The sequence below is a fragment of the Pongo pygmaeus genome, chromosome 5, assembly GCF_028885625.2.
Source record: "Pongo pygmaeus isolate AG05252 chromosome 5, NHGRI_mPonPyg2-v2.0_pri, whole genome shotgun sequence".
In the NCBI taxonomy this organism is placed as follows: Eukaryota; Metazoa; Chordata; class Mammalia; order Primates; family Hominidae; genus Pongo; species Pongo pygmaeus.
In genome coordinates, this window is record NC_072378.2 from 133,863,727 (window position 1) to 133,881,059 (window position 17,333).

At 40.1% G+C, this 17,333-nt stretch overlaps 1 protein-coding gene across 1 annotated transcript in view; it reads left to right on the forward strand.

The window, feature by feature from the left end:
- EYA4 (EYA transcriptional coactivator and phosphatase 4) overlaps positions 1-16,404 on the forward strand; it is a 314,955-nt gene extending 298,551 nt beyond the window's left edge. Inside the window, exon 19 of the mRNA XM_063666612.1 lies at positions 16,337-16,404. Within this exon, the coding sequence (XP_063522682.1) occupies positions 16,337-16,363 (27 nt within the window). The 3' untranslated portion in view covers positions 16,364-16,404. The remainder of the gene's footprint in view (positions 1-16,336) is intronic.
- Positions 16,405-17,333: the final 929 nt, after the last annotated feature.

Consider the following 17,333-nt stretch of genomic DNA (forward strand, 5'->3'; position numbering starts at 1 on the left):
AGCCCTAAGTGTATTGCTGTTATTACAGTAGTCATTCATCTTGGAGAAGGTATTGGATGCTATTGTACATGTCATCCAAAAAGCCATTTATCAAGAAAAGCTCTTAAGGGTACAATAATGTTAAAATTCAAAACTCTGTGTTTAGAGAGTATGGTGAAAGGGACGAGGCAATGTCTGGAGCTCAGTATGGTCTTTCTGGTCCTGCTTTGAGTAAGCCCAGTGCAGTGGGCCAGTCTCTGGGATCTAGGAAGGGTCACTCAGAGGGCAGCCTTCAAGAAGGCTCTGGGGCCGGGCGTGGTGGCTCACGCCTGTAATCCCAGCACTTTGAGAGGCCGAGGCGGGTGGATCACGAGGTCAGGAGATCAAGACCACCCTGGCTAACACGGTGAAACCCTGTCTCTACTAAAAATACAAAAAAATTAGCCAGGCGTGGTAGCAGGCACCTGTGGTCCCAGCTACTTGGGAGGCGGAGGCAGGAGAATGGCATGAACCCGGGAGGCGGAGCTTGCAGTGAGCAGAGATCCAGCCACTGCACTCCAGCCTGGGTGACAGAGTGAGACTCTGTCTCAAAAAAAAAAAAAGAAGGCTCTGGGCAGGCTGAATCCCTGTGGCCACTGAGGATTAGAAAGCAACTGGTGTTGGTTCCACTAGTGGGGAAAAGAATCAGTTGCTTGGCTGGAAAGCCTGACTCCTCACTTTCTTGCTATAAAATCATGCGTGTGTCATGTAATCTCTTAAGACAACGATAGTTCTTTTCCAAGTCCATCCTCCCATGGACTACGGTTTATATTCTGGCCCACACTGCAAGGAACCCTTTGCAAAATACAAACTATCCTTAAGTTCAATGTTTGCACTGATATTTATATATTAATAAATTGGGCAAGTAAAAGTCATGGCTGCACAGAATAGAAAACAAAATAGCACAGAGTGGCAGGGCATGGGGTGGGGGTGCGAGGAAATCTTGTTAACTTCATGTGAATATACCTAAGAGGGTCCCAGCAGAGGCATTTGATTACCTTGATGGAATACAGTTTAAAAAGTACCTCCAAAGTTAAATTTCAAAAAAGGAAAAAAGTGTATATTTTATCTTTAGGTTTTGGTTCTGTATCTACAGAGAATTAAAGTTTTCTTTTTTGAAATGGAAAACAGCAATGAAATTTATTTTTTTCACTAAATGACCAGTAACCTGTGACAAATTTCATTTGCTCTATGGTGAATACAGAGTTCTAGAAAAGGTAAAAATAGTCGAACACTGCCACCTGCTGTCACTCTTCACACATCTGCTGGTAGGACTTGGATTTTATTTGGCCTCTCTCACACAGGAAAAGATCTATGGTAGTGGCTCTCAATGTTCTTGCGTTTTTTTGTTTTTGTTTTTTTTTTTAATTTTACTGTAAGTTCTGGGATACATGTGTAGAACGTGCAAGTTTGTTACATAGGTATACATGTGCCATAGTGGTTTGCTGCACCTATCAACCTGTTATCTAGGTTTTAAGCCCCACATGCATTAGGTATTTGTCCTAATGCTCTCCCTCCCCTTGCTCCCACCCGCTGAAAGGCCCTGGTGTGTGATGTTCCCCTCCCTGTGTCCATGTGTTCTTATTGTTCAACTCCCATTTATGAGTGGGAACATGTGGTATTTGGTTTACTGTTCCTGTGTTAGTTTGCTGAGAATGGTGGCTTCCAGCTTCATCCATGTCCCTGCAAAGGACATGAACTCATTCTTTTCATGGCTGCATAGTATTCCATGGTGTATATTTGTCACATTTTCTTTATGCAGTCTATCACTGATGGGCATTTGGGTTGGTTGCAAGTCTTTGCTAATGTAAATAGTGCTGCAATAAACATAAATGTACATGTGTCTTTATAGTAGAATGATTTATAATCCTTTGGGTATATACTCAGTAATGGGATTGCTGGGCCAAATGGTATTTCTGGTTCTAGATCCTTGAGGAATCACTACACTGTCTTCCACAATGGTTGAACTAATTTACACTCCCACCAACAGGGTAAAAATGTTCCTATTTCTCCACATCCTCTCCAGCATCTGTTGTTTCCTGGCTTTTTATTGATCGCCATTCTAACTGGCATGAGATGGTATCTCATTGTGGTTTTGATTTGCATTTCTCTAATGACCAGTGATGATAAGCTTTTTTCATGTGTTTGTTGACCACATAAATGTCTTCTTTTGAGAAGTGTCTGTTCATATCCTTCGCCCGGTTTTTGATGGGGTTGTTTGCTTGTTTATTGTAAATTTGTTTAAGTTCTCTGTAGATTCTGGATATTAGCCCTTTGTCAGATGGATAGATTGCAAAAATTTTCTCCCATTCTGTAGGTTGCCTGTTCACTCTGATGATAGTTTCTTTTGCTGTGCAGAAGCTCTTTAGTTTAACTAGATCCCATTTCTAAATTTTGGCTTTTGTTGCAATTGCTTTTTCAACTGGCTTCAGAATCAACTGGAGGGCTGTGAAAATACAGATTTCAGGGCTCCACCTTCAGGGCTTCTTACTCGATAGGTTTGAAGAGGGACTCCAAAACTTGTATTTCCTTTTTACTTTTCTTTTCTTTCTTTTTTTTTTGAGATGGAGTCTCATTCCAGCCCAGGCTGGAGTGCAGTTGTGCCATCTCAGCCCACTGCAGCCTCTGCCTCCCCGTGTTCAAGTGATTCTCGTGCCTCAGCCTCCCAGGTAGCTGGGATTACAGGCGCCTGACACCACACCTGGCCAATTTTTATATTTTTAGTAGAGACAGGGTTGCACCATATTGGCCAGGCTGATCTCAAACTCCTATCCTTAAGTGATCCACCTGCCTTGGCCTCTGAAAGTGCTGGGATTACAAGCACGAAACTTGCATTTCTAACAAGTTCCCAGATACTCTTCCTGTTGCTGGTGCAGACACTGATCTATATTTAAATGCCAGGGATGCCCTTGGTTGCTGGTGTATAGATCTCTTGACAAAAGAATTCAGCTTTTGTAGCTCTATGAAGATTTACATTTCATTGCTTATTCTAACTTATCTTGTACCTCACATAGGAACAGTAAGTCAGGTGTAAAAGACAAATACAAAAAGAATTGATCAGAAATGCAATCAATCAGGCACTTGGGTTACTGTGCTTGAGGCTGAATAGTTATCACAGAGGAGCATGAGATGAATTAGGCTACAGGAGATTGTTTATATAAAGAAATAGTTTGGCCTGGAATGTGAAAGACCTGTCCATATATAAAAGAACTGCTTTCAAACAGAATGGATAGTGCTAGTCTTTGAAGGTCTGGGCAGAGTCCCAATTTTCCTGCCTTTCTTTCATATGCCACATGTTAATTTGTCTTCAAGACTCATTGACTCTGAAAAGCAGATGGCCAGAAGTGTGAAATTTTGGTGGTATTAAGTCCTATCATTTTTGTCATCACCTGTGTTTTCAGTGAAACTGGAGTCTTCATTGATTAAATAACTCACAACCCAAAGCTGTACTTTTAAACTTTGGACATGTATAAGAAGAGATGAGATGTGCTTCGGCATCAAACTTTTTCATTGTAATAAGACACATAACATTAAATTCACCATTTTAACCATTTTTAAATGTAAGTTCTGTGATGTTACATATATTCACATTATTGTGCAACAGGACTCTGGAACTTTTTCATCATGTGAAACAAGTTCTACGCACATGAAACACTAATGCCCCTCCCCATCCACCTAACCTCTGGCAACTACATTTCTAATTTCTGTCTCTATGATTTTGACTACAGCGCTATAAATAGTTCATATGAATGGAATCACACAGTAGTTGCCCTTCTGTGACTGGCTTATTCACTTAGCATAATGTCCTTGAGGTTCATCTATGTCGTAACATGTGACATGATTTCCTTCTTTTTTAAGGCTGCATAATATTCCATTGTGTGTGTGTGTGTGTGTGTGTGTGTGTGTGTGTGTGTGTGTATCACATTTTTATTATGCATTCATATATCAATGGCTGCTTGGGTTGCTTGTACCTCATGGCTGTTGTGAATAATGCTGCAATAAACATGAGTGTGCAAATAGCTCTTTAAGATCATGCTTTAAATTTGTTTGGATACATATGCATGAGGGTGATTGCTGGATCATATGGTAATTTAATTTTAAATTTTTAAAATTAAATTTTAAAATTTAAATTTTAAGGAAGATTTATACTTCTTTCTATAGCAACGGCACCATTTTACATTCCCGTGATGGTGCAACAAAAAGGTTCCAGTTTCTCCTCATCTCTGCCAGCATGCTATTTTCCTGTTCTTTTGATAGTGACCATGCTAATGAGTGTGAGGTGATATCTCATAGTGGTTTTGATTTGCATTTCTCTAATCATTACTGATGGTGAGTGTGTTAGGGTTCCCTAGAGGAAGTTTATTAAGTATTAACACATGATCACAAGGTCCCACAATAGGCTGTCTGCAAGCTGAGGAGCAAGGAGAGCCAGTTGGAGTCCCAAAACTGAAGAACGTGGAGTCCGATGTTTGAGGGCAGGAAGCATCCAGCATGGGAGGAAGATTTCTCCTTCTATGCAAAGTGCACTACCAGGTGCACTTCTTGAAGTTCTGCCCACTGGGAAGATTTCCCTTCACTGCCGTCCTTCAGGGATGTCCTAGAAAGGGGCTGTAGTGCTGCAGCTGTCCACTTATGGGTGGTGCCTGCATATTGTGCAGAACCATCTGTGAACCAGGCCCTGCTCTTCCCTTCCTCTGTCAGCTGATCACAGGAAACTCCCCATGAGGCCATCGGTGCAGGTTGGGGAGAGAAGGCAGGGTGGAAGGAGTGGAGACCCATGGGCATTTGAGGCATTTCCTCGTGTAACTTACTTGTGCCTTCAGGACGTGCTCGAGCCCGATCGCCTATATACCACTTCCATTTGATGAAGGAATACCGCTGTGCACAACCCACATAATGGCTAGATGGGTCAGAAAGCATCCAGCTTATGATAGGCAGTTCAGGTCACATGGTGACTTGATGACCTATAGTCAAACGTTCCATTTCCACCAAAGTCCTGGTAACAGACGAAGAGCTGTCTTTCAAAAGGAAAGTAGTTATCAGCAGAAGATGGCAGGGCCTTGGTCCAAAATCCTAGAGGCCTCCACTGTAATTCACCTATGGGGACCCACCAAAGGCTCCAAACAGCATTCCTATCTGCCACTGACACTTCAAGCACCATTGCATCTGCTAAGTCATATGGCCCAAGTGGCAGGGCAGCTTGCATAGCAGTCTGGACCTGTGGCAGAGCCTTCTCCTGTTCTGGACCCCACTCAAAACTGGCAGCCTTTCGGGTCACTCGATAAATGGGCTGAAGTTGCACACCCAAAATGAGGAATGTGTTGCCTCCAAAATCCAAAAAAGGCCCAATAGACATTGGGTCTCTCTTTCTTGGTTGTAGGAGGGGCCAAATGCAGCAACTTATCCTTCACCTTAGAAAGAATATCTTGACAGGCCCCACACCACTAGACCCCTAGAAGTTTTACTGAGGTAGAAGGTCCCTGAATTTTAGTAGGATTTATTTCCCATCCTCTGACACACAAATATCTCACCAGTAAGTCCAGTGTGTTTGCTATTTCTGGCTCACTGGATCCAATCAGTCATCAAAGTAATGGACCAGTGTGATATCTTCTGGAAGTGAAAGACAATCAAGGTCTCTCCAAATAGGATTATGACTCAAAGCTGTAGAGTTGATATACCCCTGAGGTAGGACAGTAAAGGTATATTGTTGAGACCAGCTTGGTTGGGGAGACTCTAAGCCAGCAGCGCTAGAGGAATTAAAGACCCACACACAGAAATATACAGGTGTGAGGTGGGAAATCAGGGGTCTCACAGCCTTCAAAGCTGAGAGCCCCAAACAGAGATTTACTCACATATTTATGAACAGCAAGCCAGTCATTAGCATTGTTTCTATAGATATTAGATTAACTAAAAGTATTCCTTATGGGAAACAAAGGGATTGGCCAAAATAAAGGGATGGGTTGGGCTAGTTATCTGCAGCAGGAGCATGTCCTTAAGGCACAGATTGCTCATGCTGTTGTTTGTGGTTTAAGAATGCCTTTAAGCAGTTTTCCACCCTGGGTGGGCCAGGTGTTCCTTGCCCTCATTCCAGTAAACCCACAACCTTCCAGGGTGGGCATTATGGCCATCATGTCACAGTGCTGCAGAGATTTTGTTTATGGCCAGTTTTGGGGCCAGTTTATGGCCAGATTTTGGGGGGCCTGTTCCCAACAGTATATTGCTGGCCTTGCCAGCTGAAGGCAAATTGCTTCTGGTGGGCCTTATGGTCAGAAATGGAGAAAATGCCATTTGCCATATCAATGGCTGCATACCAGGTACCAGGAGATGTGTTAATTTGCTCAAGCAATGAAACCACTTCTGGTACAGCAGCTGCAACTGGAGTCACCACTTGGTTAAGCTTATAATAATCCACTGTCATTCTCCAAGATTGATCTGTCTTCTGCACAGGCCAAATGGGAGAGTTGAATGGAGATGTGTTGGGAATCACCACCCCTGCATCTTTCAAGTCCTTGATGGTGGCACTGATCTCCACAGTCCCTCCAGGGATGTGATATTGTTTTTGATTTACTATTCTTCTAGGTAGAAGCAGCTCTAATGGCTTCCATTTGGCCTTTCCCTCCATAATAGCCCTCACCCTACCAGTCAGAGAGCCAATGTGGGGATTCTGCCAGCAGCTAAGTATGTCTATGCCAATTATGCATTCTGGCCCTAGGGAAATGACCACAGGATGAGTCCAGGGACCCACTGAAGCCATTGTAAGTCAGACCTGAGATAAAACTCCATTAATTACCTGACCTCTATAAGCCTCTACTTTAACTGGATACCATAATGACGTTTTGGGTCCCCTGGAATCAATGTTAGCTCACTGCCAGTGTCCAGTAGTCCCCAAAATGTTTGATCATTTCCCTTTTCCCAGTGCACAGATGCCCTGGTAAAGAGCCAAAGGTCTCCTTGGGAATGGATGGGAGAAAGATTCACTGCATAAATTGTCAGTAATATTGTGGGGTCCTTCCTCAAGGGACCCAGCCTCCCCTTCATTCAAGGGGTTCTGGGTCTGTAAACTGGCTCAAGTCTGGAAATTGATTAAGAGGCCATGATGATCTGTTTTTATAATTCAAATTAGTCTTTTGTCCATGCGACCTAGAAGTTTTCTGCTTATATAAATTAAGTAGGAATGCAGTAAACTTCCTATTAATTTCACTTCTAGCAACACCGTGATTAATTTGTCAATGCCAGAGCTCTACACGAGTCACACTATTCTGATTGCTGCTTTGCCTCTGCTGTCCATGATGGTAGCTATGCCCACCTTGCCTTTGACGGTTGAGTTCCGCCAGTTGGCCCCTGCCACCTCATGATCCAATTATTCCTATTGTATTTAAATTTTGTAGTTGAGTGAGTGTGGTTCTCACAGTTAGATCTGACATACAGAGCAGAGCACCCACAAAGCTCTTCAAAGATGCAGGCACTGCCCTCACAAATCTATTTCACAGGGCATTGGTCAAGAGTATATCTTCTGGACCCTCCCAGCTGGGATGAGTAGGTCTAAAGTGACTAATCCACTCCACCATCCTGATCTCCTTAAGTGTTTGGATCCCTTTCTCTACATTAAACCAAGGGAGATCAGGCATTTCCAGCTGGGTCACAGTGGGCCATCTTTTAATCCATATTCCAGCTAACAAAGCAAATAAACTATTAGAACCTTTTTGTAACTCCCCAAGCTGCAACATTAAATGCAGAATCCATACTTATTGGGCCCAAATCAATAAATTCAGCCTGATCCAACTCTTACATTCCTTCTATCCTTATCCCACACCCTTAATATCCATTCCCATGCCTGTTCTCCAGATTTCTGCTCATATGAATTAGAAAACTCAAGCAGTTCTTTTTGAGTGTAGCACACCTCCTCATGGGTCACACTTTGAACCTCACCTCTAGGGTCCCACCAGGACTTTAGTCTAGAAGCAAACAGGAGTGTTTGCAGTGGCTCCTGAGGAGAATCAACATCATCTTGCCTGACAACTGCCTCAGGGGAGGCCATCACTCTTGCCTCAAACAGCACAGGGTTTATCTCCTTAGACAAAAGTGGAAAGGCTGATGGCAGCATGGGTCAGGGAGGGGATGTTCCACTACTTGGGATAGGGAAGCTGTTTCTTCTGGCAAAAAAGGTTCATCAGAGTTTACAAACTCAGTGTCCCCAGCTTCATTAGGGTCCTCCCACACGTCCCTATTCCAAGTTACAGGGTCCCATTCCTTTCCAATCAGTGCCCTCACTTTAACAGTGGACACCTGGCAAGGCTGTGCATGCATCTTTTGTTGCAGGTCAGCCACTCACATGATAAGAGTCTGTGTCTGTTTTTCCCCAATTTCAACTCTTTCTCTACAGGAGCTAAGACTCTCACTTAGGGCAATCTTAGCAGATTTGAGGCTCAATATCTGCTTCTGAAGCAGAATCCCTGAGTTCATCATTTTCTTTCATCACTTTGTCCACTGAACTTAGGAGCAACCAATCAATTTCATTATGTTCCTTTGTTCTCTACATATGGTCAAAGGTATTATGTATAGAGTCATTAAACTCCTTGCCTCTCATGAGTGGTGAATCAGGAGTATTAAATGCATTTACTTTGCATAACTGTCTAAACAGTTTCCGCCAAGCACTATTAGCGTTTTCATACTATTAGAAGTAGAGTCCTTAGCATTTTTTGGTCTAATCATATTAAGCAGCCAACTCCAGAAACCCCAAAACCAGTGAAATAACTCCATTCTTAATATTCTATTCCTCTAGAAACACTCCTGATACCAAAATGTGTATTCGTCAGGGCGTCGGGACTCTATAGAGGGACAGAATTAATTTTATATATATGTGTATATATATATGTGTGTGTGTGTGTGTGTGTGTGTGTGTGTATATATATGTGTCCCTCTATAGAGGGACAGAACTAATTATATATATATATGTATATGTAAAAGATAGTTTATTAAGAATTAACTCACACAATCACAAGGTTCCACAACAGGCCATCTGCAAGCTGAGGAGAAAGGAGAGTCAGTCTGAGTCCCAAACTGAAGAACATGGAGTCCAATGTTTGAGGGCAGGAAGCATCTAGCATGGGAGAAATATGTAGGCTTGGAAGCGAAACCAGTCTAGTCTTTTCATGTTTTTCTGCCTGCTTTATATTCTGGCCACTTTGGCAGCTGATTAGATGGTGGCCACCCAGATGAAGGGTGGGTCTGCCTTTCCCAGCCCACTGACTCAAATGTTAATCTCCTTTGACAATACCCTCACAGACACACCCAGGATCAATACTTTGCATCCTTCAATCTAATCAAGTTGACACTCAGTATTAACCATTGCACTCAGTATCTTTTCTTATACTAGTTGGCCATTTATATATCTTCTTAGAGAAATGTCTATTTAAGTTCTTTGCCCACATTTTAATCGAGTTATATTTGTTGTTGTTATTGAGTTGTGGAATTTCCTCACATATTCTGAATAATAATCTCTTATCAGATATATGATTTGAAAATATATTCTCCCATTCCAAGGGTTGTTTTTCACGCTGTTGAGTGTTCTCTTTGTTGTGCAAAAGTTTTAAGTTTCATGTAGAACCATTTGTCTATTTTTAGTTCTGTTGCCTGTGCTTTTGATGTCATATTCAAGAAATCATTGTCAAATACAATGTCCTTAAGCTTTTCTTTTATGTTTTCTTCTAGGAGTTTTATAGTTTTAGGTCTTGGTTTTAGGCCATTAATCTATTTAACTCATTGTGAATTAATACTTTTCTATGGTGTAAGGTAAGGGTCCAAATTTATTCTCTAGCTCAGCTCATGATAATTTTATGTCAAAGTTTTTAGTTGCTTCTTAAGCTGCCCAGGTGTCATTCTGAAAGAGATCTATTTTTGTTTTTTGGGTTTTGTTGTTTTTTTTTTGAGACGGAGTTTTGCTCTTGTTGCCCAGGCTAGAGTGCAATGGCGCGATCTCAGCTCACCGCAACCTCTGCCTTCCGGGTTCAAGCGATTCTCCTGCCTCCGCCTCCCAAATAGCTGGGATTACAGGCATGTGCCACCATTCCTGGCTAATTTTGTATTTTTGGTAGAGATGGGGTTTCTCCATGTTAATCAGACTGGTCTTGAACTCCCGACCTCAGGTGATCTGCCCGCCTCAGCCTCCCAAAGTGCTGGGATTACAGGCATGAGCCACTGTGCCCGGCTTGTTTTTTGGGGGTTTTTTGAGATGGAGTCTCGCGCTGTTGCCATGCTGGAGTGCAGTGGCGCGATCTCGGCTCACTGCAACCTCTGCCTCCCGGGTTCAAGCGATTCTCCTGCCTCAGCCTCCCGAGTAGCTGGGATTACAGGCACCACACAGCTAATTTTAGTATTTTTAGTAGAGATGGGGTTCCACCATGTTGGCCAGGATGGTCTTGATCTCTTGACCTCGTGATCCACCCATCTCAGCCTTTCAAAGTGCTGGGATTACAAGCATGAGCCACTGCGCCGGGCCAAGATCCAGTTTATTTTATCATGGCTTCATTTTTTGTCTTTCTAAGTCCCTTCCTGGTTTGTCTTTTATTTCCCCCAATCTAAAATTTTAACCTTCCCGCTCCTATTTTTTCCAGATTATTCACAACAGGAGGGATTTGTGTATACTAGACTCAAGTTTTGCAGTTGAAGAACATGTATACAAACATAATACTAATAATAATTAGTAGTAGTAAAATAATTGATAGAACCCACAGAGCTTTCTCAGTGGATTATATTTTTTTCGAGTAAGTTTCGTCTATTTTTCAACTCAGGTTTTTCTCAAAATGTGTTAAACATAATTTAACATCTTATATGGAATATAATTTGATATACCACTGGTTTATGAAAATGTCAATTTCACAAGGGTCAATCCAATATATTCATGAAGGAGATGTATCCATCATCATCATCATCATCATCATCATTTTTTATTAAGCACTATGTGCCAAGCATTGTGCTGAGTATCTGATATATTTCTTTGCCTTACCTGTTAGCAACTCCACAGCTAGTCCTGGAAAATGTTCAGGGCAAATTATTAGATAGTTATTTGTTTAATGAAGGAATATTGCCTGTGTAACTATAACTGCCCTTTAAAAATAGATTCTGTTCACTGAAAGTCCATTTTGTTCTCCTGAACATTTTGCGTTGTTTGGGATATACAATGATAGGACTGCATCTCAGTTAAAGAGTAAGAGTTGGAAATATTTTGGGGACAGCTTGATTGAATGAGAACTTAAAGTTCCTTGGGGTAATAAGGTGGGGGATAATGCAACAAGATGTAAAGGGTGGTGGTGAGAAAAAGGAATAAGCAGATGTCACGTGCCTAGGACCTTGAGAGGCATAGAACAGATTCTCATGATTTGGAGGTCGAAGTAAACAACAACAAAAAAGCATCCAGTATTTCATAGTACAATTAGTTTAAAAGAGCTGTCACTAGTTAATAATTACTAAATAAGTTCAAATTATTTTTAAAGACAATTAGATGAAATCATAGAACAATAATTATTGGTTTAGTTATAATAGTTATAAATAACTATAGACTTAGCAAAGACATAATGTTTAAGTGAAATATGGCAAAATATTATGGTATCTGTAAAAACCACATCTCTAAGCATAGTTAATGAAACAGGAAAAAATAGAATATTTAGTTGTATAGGCCCAATGAGCCAAATTATAACAGGGAAAACTGGAAGGCTGTACTTTAAAATGTTAACAGGCTCTCTGTAAGTCACCAGATTATAAGAGATCATCTTCTTCCTTTTCTGTAGTTTCTAAATTTTCTACAATGAGTAAGTTTCAGTTCCTTAAGATTATGATTTTTAGAATTTAATTCATAAAGCATCGTTTTAATTGTAAAAATAACTTTTGAATAATGTAAATTCACAATTTAGGAATATATGAGTAACTAACAAGTATTATAAAAATAGAATAGTGCAAAATCAAGTATAAAGAAGCTCTCAGATTTTAGTTTGCCAAAAGATCTAAAATTATCTCATGTATTAAGTATTCCATAGCATTAAGCCTTAGAAAATCACTAGAAGAATAATCCAGGGTTATAACTAAAATTCCACCAAGAGAGGTTAGTTTATAATTCTTAATAAAACCAGTAACAAAATACAGTAACAACATAACAAATACCAAAATAAATACAAATCTTTATCTACATTAGCATTTTCTCTAACCATCTAACATACCTAGTCTAGATCAAAGATTCACAGCCTAAAGAGGGGTTGCAAAATTATTACAAATACTACAAATACATATGGTCATCTAACACTGTGTGTAGTCTGAAAAATACCACACATATGCACTATTGTTTTCTAAATATATGTTGATGATATGGAGAATAGCAAAACAATTATATTTAAAAGTTTTACCAGGTTCACATAGGTAATATATCTTTATGTTCCTAATCAATGTGTATTATGTGGGAATTTGGCTACGTTTTCAACACTGGATGTGTGCATCCTCTACAAAAAAACAGTAAGAACCATATTTTGATACAATCTAGGAAATCAGTTATTAATTGAATATTATATGGGACCAAGAACAATTTTTAATTTTGTTAAGTGTTATAATGCCATTGTGGTTATGTTAAAACATTGTTATGTAGAGGTGAAATAATATAAGATTTGCTTTCAAATATTTCAGCAAAAAAAAAAGGAAAAAGTGATAGGCAAGCAAATATAAACTATTGATAGTTTTTGAATCTGAGTAATGGTTATATCAAGGTTATATGGTACAATTTACTCTACTTTATGAATGTTTATAATTGTTCATTGATATTAGAAAACTTGAAACTGGGTCATTATACTGAAATCTTGGTGACTGTTGAATTAGGTAACTTTTAAAAACAGAGCAAATAATTTTTTAAGAAAAAGAAGTGGGGAAAACTGTTTAATTTTTTTTTCTCAAAAGGGTTATCTCAATTTTTAAGATACCTTTTAACCTGTTGGTAGCTCCTGTATTAATATCAAGATACAGTTCACATGACCAAGGAGCCAGGTTATCAAGAGTGTATATTCTACTCCTATACCTTGTGCATAGTCAATTTCTGGGCACAGAGCTAAACATCTCAAAACAGCAATAAAAGGAACAACCTTGGGTGATTCCTTACATACTCCCCAAAGAAGATTAGGAAGGATAAGAATCATCACTAGGAAAGGGCTGAATGAGAATCTATCTTATTCCTCAGGTATTAATAAAATATTGGTCTCAGAAACACAGGATTATAATTTTTGTAAGAAGTAAACCAACTTAGATAATTGTAACAAATCCCAATAGGCAAATGGTTTATAATTTTTGGAAGTAAAACTTCCCATTTAAAAAACTAGAATTGATTCTGTTCAAATAATTGTACCCACAGAGTAAGCACAGTCAACAAATTTACCAAGATCAGACACCATCACTCAGATAAGCAATCTAAAAATATTCAATTCTGCTGGGGGATGGAGGGGGGAAGAAAGAAGCAAAGACAAAACTACAGGTATTTTATTTAATTTGAGTTTTACTATATTACAATTGTTACTTGTGCCTAATCAGAAATATATCTTGAGGTCTAAAAGTTTTAGAGTAATTATTATTTTTAAAATAAAAATGATAAAAATGGGTCTCCCAAAAAGTCACGAAGTGGCATCTATGATTTTCTACTTCACCCACCTAGATAACCCACCATCAGAAATCAGTCATCATTCTCAGTGCTGACCACCAAACCTAGATTTTCCTCCAAAATATAGCACACCTGAGATTTATGGACAAAATGAACTTATAGCTTGAGTTACATGTTATAATATTCCAGGGTGCCTCTTTTGAATTCCATTTTGTATACTAAACTAAACAATATGGAACATTTTCCTAATTGGGGTACTGTTTCTTCTTATTTTTAATTTGTTTAAGCTCCTGACAGCCCATCTCCAACAGAAACTTAAAGGCTAGCCATGTAAGTGAATATAAATGGATTGACCTGGTCTCAGTTTATCTACAATTCATTTATTAGAATGTACCTCAATCACTCATCAATTCATTCATTTACTCAGCAAAATATTGATAAATCACCTTTAAAAAACACCACAGGCACATCCTGTGCTAAGTACTAATAATACAAAAATAAATAAGAAGACATGGTCTCTGCTTTTAAGGGGCTCTAATAACAAATGAAAACAGTAGATACAAAAACGACTAAAAAAACTCCAACAAGGGCTATAGTAGAGACATAAACAGAAGTGATTTCAGAGAACATAATGAGAATGTATTGTGAACTAGTTCATCTCAAATTAATTAAAATAATAATTGTAGGATTCTGGAATTGTGTATGGGTCTCTAAGCTACAAAGAGGGAGAGGATGTGTAGGTGGAGAAAAGCAAACTAATTTTCAAAATACTTTACTGCATCATTCAACCCAGTGTTCCGGGGGTCTTTGGGCTCTGAACCAACTTGAATTGGGGATATGAGTTTCGTTTGCAGGATGTCAGTTTCCTAGACAGTGGCATAGGCCATGAGCATGCCAAACAAAACAACAAACAAACAAACATAAAACACGGTGGGTGTGGAAACTTGGCTCTGAGTTTCTTCCATACTTGCATTTATTAGGGCAGCTGCTCTTTCAGTCTCTGATTCACTCTGCTTCAGATCCCAGTCCCTTTTGGTTTTCTCTATTTGTATTTAATAAGTGAGTCCTGGATCCTTTAATGCTAAATAATAGGCTGCATAGGGCACTGCCTCTGGTTATTACTTCGTCCATTACAACTATGCCCTAATGCCAGGCCTACTCCTGGGGATACTGCTGGCCACTTAACCCTTGGGGTAGAGGCAGGGAGATGCCACCCCATGGCACTGCCACACCCAGAGCTTACACTTGGCATTGTTGCACCTTTTCCAGCACTGACCACTCTCCCTGCATTTTGCATCCTCTCATTCCTGTTGCAATGTCCAGAGCCCTCATGATGCTTCCTTGCTCTCTGCTTCACATACTTCTTCATTCTCCCCAACCAGCATTTTCTGAACAGTACCCAACATTCCAGACTTTTCCAACCCCCTCTTCCAGTTTCTGATCCTCATTTAAGTGAATGCCTCATCCTACCAAGGATTCAGTTTCTGCAGAGGAAAGTTGACTCATCTATAAGTCTCTAAGCAAAGAGAAAATAAAATAAGTTTTAAAACAACAGATTGAAATCTCTGCCACTGAGGGCTCAACACGACCCTTTATGTAGCAGCGCGGGGCGCAGAAGGAATTCAGGGACCCTTTTCCCACTTGCAGTGACTTTTGATGCATGTGTTTCAGTAGCTTCTGGAGATGGGCTACGTGGAAATACAAAACGATTCTCAAGTAGATTTGAGACAACTCCGAGGAGTCTGAGAAATTTGGGGGAAGAATTTGAACTTGCCTGCAATTCCCAAACAGTAGAGGAAGCTGGTCCGATGATTACTTGCAGGTTCGTGTTGTCCGTGAAAAAAACAAGTTTGATTAAATAATCAGCAAAACCTGGATAGTCAGAAAAGACTTGAGAGCAAGTGAGAAAATTCCAAGTATCCCCGCCATCTTTCTTTTAGCACCTAACACAGTACATGACACATAGAAGGAGCACCACAGATATTGTTCAATGACACGCTGATTGCACTTACTGCTCTCTGAGGCCAAAAGATATAGGGTCAAACGTTTTCAGCAGAAAATAACTGGCTCAAGGCTGAGGAAAAACAACAGTAACACGAACCATAGCAAGGAAATCTAGGCTGGGCGCGGTGGCTCACACCTGTAATCCCAGCACATTGGGAGACAGAGGCAGGCGGATCACATGAGGCCAAGAGTTCGAGATTAGTCTGGCCAACATGGTGAAACCCTGTCTCTACTAAAAATACAAACAAACAAACAAACAAAATTAGCTGGGCGTGGTGGCACACGCCTGTTATCCCAGCTACTGGGAAGACTGAGGCAGGAGAATCGCTTAAGCCTGGCAAGCGGAGGTTGCTGTGAGCCGAGATCACGCATGGCACTCCAGCTTGGGCAACAGAGCGAAACTCCGTCTCAAAACAACAACAAAAACCTAAGGAGTGAGATAAGAATAAAGACGTTTCTTTATTCCTCATAAGAACCCCTCACCAGGTCCTTCCCTAGAAATAACCTAATTACTGTTAAAATTTATTCAGTTAAAGTAAAAAACGCTATCAATCCTTTTCTTTCCTCCTTCCCGTCATTATTCAGGTTTCTGAAAGTCTTCCCACTAGCAATACCTCAGAAGGACACCAGAGGGCGATGTATTTTAACTGTTCGGATTCTCTCTAAAACCCCATCTTTCTTTTTCAGAGTCTCGAATCTCAACTGACAAATTAACCTACGAACTATTCCATGAAATAAAGTAGAAGCAGCATGCCTTGTAGAGAAGCCGTGGTATAATGTATTATACTTCAATATTAATATTGTATTTTACACAGAATTTCTGCGAACTGCATAAATACTGATGATTCCAAGCCTAAACAAGAGGGGGAGCACAATCACAACACCGTGGAGATTAGGTGCTTAAAGCTTTCGAAAACGGCAGCCCGCTTTGTTACTGTGGCCAGTTCCTGGCTGAGAACAGGCTCCTTTTAGGCACTACCTACTTGATACGTGTGATGTTGTCACAAACATCTAGAAAAAAACATTATGCATGTGTATATTTGTACAAATTATGACCCCCTCAAAAACCTATGATCAGTCTCTCAAATGTTAACATTACAAATAGTATTCCATCATTCCTGACTGCAATTGACAGGAGTTTCACTGAGAAGTGAGGATCAGAGCTTTGGTGACTCAGCTCTTTGTAGTCACCCCAGTAGGGTGTGTCACATGAGGGCCACGGAGCATGTATCATCCTGAGGAAGGTGTTTAAAACCAGCTCCCCTCGATGAGACAATCTCAGCGCTCCCTCTAGCTAAACCTGGCCTTATTGCCCTAACTCTAGTACACCAGATTTAAATATGCTTCACATAAAATAAATTTGTCAAAAAGTACTAGAAATTAAGCACTTAGAAGCAACATCCAACTTATTAATGAAACTATAATTTTTCCTCAATATCTCAGCAATGATGAAGTAAACTGACTTTAGGGTGAAGTTAAAGCATTATTTGCCATATATTTTTGCAATTCTAGCCCTCTTTAAACCTCCTTGTAGAAAGTTATTAGCCCAATGTCCATAAAACCCTTCTAAAAGAAGCTAAGATCATTCTTCTTCCCCAGAACCCAAAGTTGTTTGTGTTTTCTGTGAAGATATTTTTAATATTCAGAAATTACTCTGTGACTTGCAAAATACAACTGACTGAAA